Genomic DNA, 3255 nt, shown 5'->3' on the forward strand with positions numbered 1-3255 from the left:
GCACGAGAGAAAAAACCCATCTGTTGCTTTTATGGTTCGACATTGAGCCCTTTTATATTTGTACTTATGCAATCTTTTTTGATTCATTTTATTATTGCATGCAGGACTAATCCTTAAGACACTCCCAAAACTCTTTATATTCCATTATTAGGATGTGATGAACACATTTGATATGAAATCACTGCAATGAGAAATCACAAGAGACACTTTGCAATTTTTTTTGTTATAATTTATTGTGCAAATGATAAACGTTGTGCAAAAAATAAACACATCCAAAAAAAAAAATTTTGTAAGAAAAACGAAGAAATTTAAAATAGAAATATAATAAGCATGTGCATTGAGACAAGTGTTCATCATGTGCATTAGTGTCTTTTGCACCAGAAAAAATGTTCATGAAAGGTTTCTGGTACTTTCTTCATGTGCTCCTTCATTTGGGATGTGCATTGCAGCATGCAGCTGAGCTTCATCTCATCATCTCACAGTTGCTGCTTGTGTGTGTCTGTGTGGGATTTCAATCACCACAGCACGGCAAACTTCATTTGTTCATTTGTGGCGTTTTTGGAACCTTTTGGCCTTCCATGCGGTGTCTGGTCCCTGCCAGCTCGTGCGCGTTTCTGTCTCAGGGATCTGGAAGTTTCCTCGCTCCGTGTCGCTTGAGAATCCTTCGCGCGCGCGGAGACGACTGGGAGACGGTGCTCCACAACTCGTTTGACATCTGCTGTCCCTTTTTTTTCTTTCGCTGTTGTGCATGTGCCGCGACTGGAAAAAAAAGCTCGCGCGCTCCCGGTTCAGCGCAGCCTCAGCATGCCGCGGAGCGTGCGCGCGATCCGCAGGAACTTGTCCTTCTTGCGCTGCTTGAGCGCCATGAGCGCGCGCGCGGTCTCGTCCGGGTCGCTGGCGCACGCGAAGATGCTGCGCGCGCGCTCCTCGGCCACCGCGTCGCCCGCCTTGCGGAAAAGGCGCGCGAGCGCGTCCTCGCTCACGTGCGCGAAGATGTCCGGAGATGCGCGCTTGCGTCGCGCCGTGTCGAAGCGGTTAGCGCGTGCCGACGGACAAACCCGGCAGCTGTCTGAGCGCGTGTAGGTCGCCATTTTTCTTTCTTTTTTTCTTTCCTTCTTTCTTTCCTCCGTATGTGTCTGAGTTTTTCTGCTTGTTTTCGCCAGATCTGTCGCGAGACTCGACTGTTTTTTTTGTTGTTGTTCGGTCTGCTCGGTGCTCTTGCTCTTGATCGAGCCTGAGTGCAGAACGCAAACCGGGCGCTCGCGCTACTTATACGCTCAAAGCGACGTGGTCACGTGATGTGTTGGCGCACGCCCCCTAATCTCCCACCCGGTCCACGAGGAGGAGTGTCATAAATAAAGAAATAATACTGTACAAAATAAATTAGTTTTTGTTTGGCATCATTATCATCATTTATTTATTTATTATTTAATATTGTTATGGTTATTATTATATACTAATTTATTATTAATAAATTATATAGATATTAATATAATCATATATGCATCTAATATCCAAGTATGCTTTATTTTTTTATATTATAATTTATATTATAATTATAATCTCCTAGTAAACAATGTAATAGTATTTTTTAAATAATAATAAATATATATTTTTCTAATAATTACTCATTCAACAAATAAACAGAAGAAGAAATTTTCAAATTACATGGGGAAAAATTATTTTTTAAAAATTGTATGCTCATTTTTTTATATATATTTTTTATTCAGAAAATATAACGAGAATGATGGTGAAATTTATCATTATATTTTTTTGAATGATCTAATATCTATGTATGCTTTATTTTTTTATATTATATTTTAATGCACTTTATGCATGCATTTAGTTTTTTGTCTGTCCATCCATCCATCCATCCATCCATCCATCCATCCATATTAGCAAACGTCATTAAACCTGCCTGTATTTTTCAGAAGAAGCTGCCAGTCATCGTACACAACATTTCAATTCTCAGGTCCTAACGGGAAGGAAATTGCTAAACTTGTTTGCTAACTTTATTAACACGTTCTTTTTTTTTTTTTTGTGGTTGTTATAAATACTTTCGCTGTTACTAAATAGAGTAATTCAGTCAAAGGTCTTGCTGAATGCTGCAGTTTAAAAAAAGAAAAAAAAAAATTCTCTCCCAGGACGCTGTGCTAAAAATATCGCCTGAAAGTTAATCTGAAACGGAAAACGGCCGTTTAGGATAATCGCACACGTCCTGGCTGAGTATGAGGGTGCGGGCAGCTGCTGAAGGTAAACAGCGCTTGTTGTTGGCCTTCCCAACAGCTCGTAACTGTTCTCCTACCCTGCACCTCCACCCCTCCTCCTCCATGACCTGTTTCCACGACTGTGATAGAAACCTCTAATTCCGTAGTGAAAGAAACTGCAGAAATCTGATGACAGAAATTTCCAGAATGTGTATCTGCACAAACAGAAAAACAGAAATGTTGGAATGCACTACATCTGCTGTCGGAATAGAAAGAACGGCGTCAAGTGTTTGGAATTGCATTGTTCGACTTTTCTTCTTTGCTCCGCTGTCCCAGATTCCCTCGTTCCCTGTCGCTTTAGCGTGCGGAAGGAAGTGTTGGCCCTCACAGAGTGCAGCCAAAATGTCTTTTATTAATCATAACAATGCACGGCACTAAATTTAACCGGAGGTCGAGGGTCACACGAGCGAGGGGCCGTCGCGCTCTGCTTACAGTCTGAATGTAAAATATGAGGGAAACGAAGCCAAGACGTGAACAGCTGTAGCTTTTTTTTTTTAAGACAATTTGCCTTATTAGGACCTTTAAAAAGAACAAAGGGATAAAACAATGGCAACACCAATGCGGTCCAGAGAGTGAGATCATACACACTTTTTTCTGAATTTTGGATGTGTGGTCCAAATGATAATTCTTTGGACTGCATGATTGAACTCATGCACAATGCAAGATCGTTGTACTAAAATATCCTCAGACCGAAGCGAACTTTCAATGCTGGACTCATGTAACATGTCTGGAAGGTGTTGTTTTAGAAAAAAAGCATCAATAATATACCCTGTTTTGGGGGATTTGTATCATCACACCAGCTCGGGTTTGATTGTTTTTCAGTAGCTTAAGCTCTAGCAACACCAATCTGCCACTGTTGGGCCCTTCAACATGGCCCTTAACCTGTGTCAAGGCTGCCCCTGTGCTCGGACCCCAGTTTTCTGATAAGCTCGATAAGCAAGGATATGCGACAATGTGGTTTACTGATTAAAAGGTTGGTGGCAAAACC

The 3255-nt window shown here is 41.4% G+C and overlaps 1 protein-coding gene across 1 annotated transcript; it reads right to left on the minus strand.

Moving 5' to 3' along the window:
* Positions 1-212: 212 nt before the first annotated feature.
* On the minus strand, positions 213-1317 carry tcima (transcriptional and immune response regulator a). The gene has a single exon (XM_046841873.1). It carries the CDS (start codon positions 1089-1091, stop codon positions 789-791), a length of 303 nt encoding a protein of 100 aa, XP_046697829.1. The 5' UTR covers positions 1092-1317; the 3' UTR covers positions 213-788.
* Positions 1318-3255: the final 1938 nt, after the last annotated feature.

This window comes from Silurus meridionalis, chromosome 27 (genome assembly GCF_014805685.1).
Source record: "Silurus meridionalis isolate SWU-2019-XX chromosome 27, ASM1480568v1, whole genome shotgun sequence".
In the NCBI taxonomy this organism is placed as follows: domain Eukaryota; kingdom Metazoa; phylum Chordata; class Actinopteri; order Siluriformes; family Siluridae; genus Silurus; species Silurus meridionalis.

Coding starts and splice junctions, on each gene's coding strand:
- tcima (XM_046841873.1), bottom strand. CDS start 1,091: ATGGCGACCTACACGCGCTCAGACAGCTGCCGGGTTTGTCCGTCGGCA.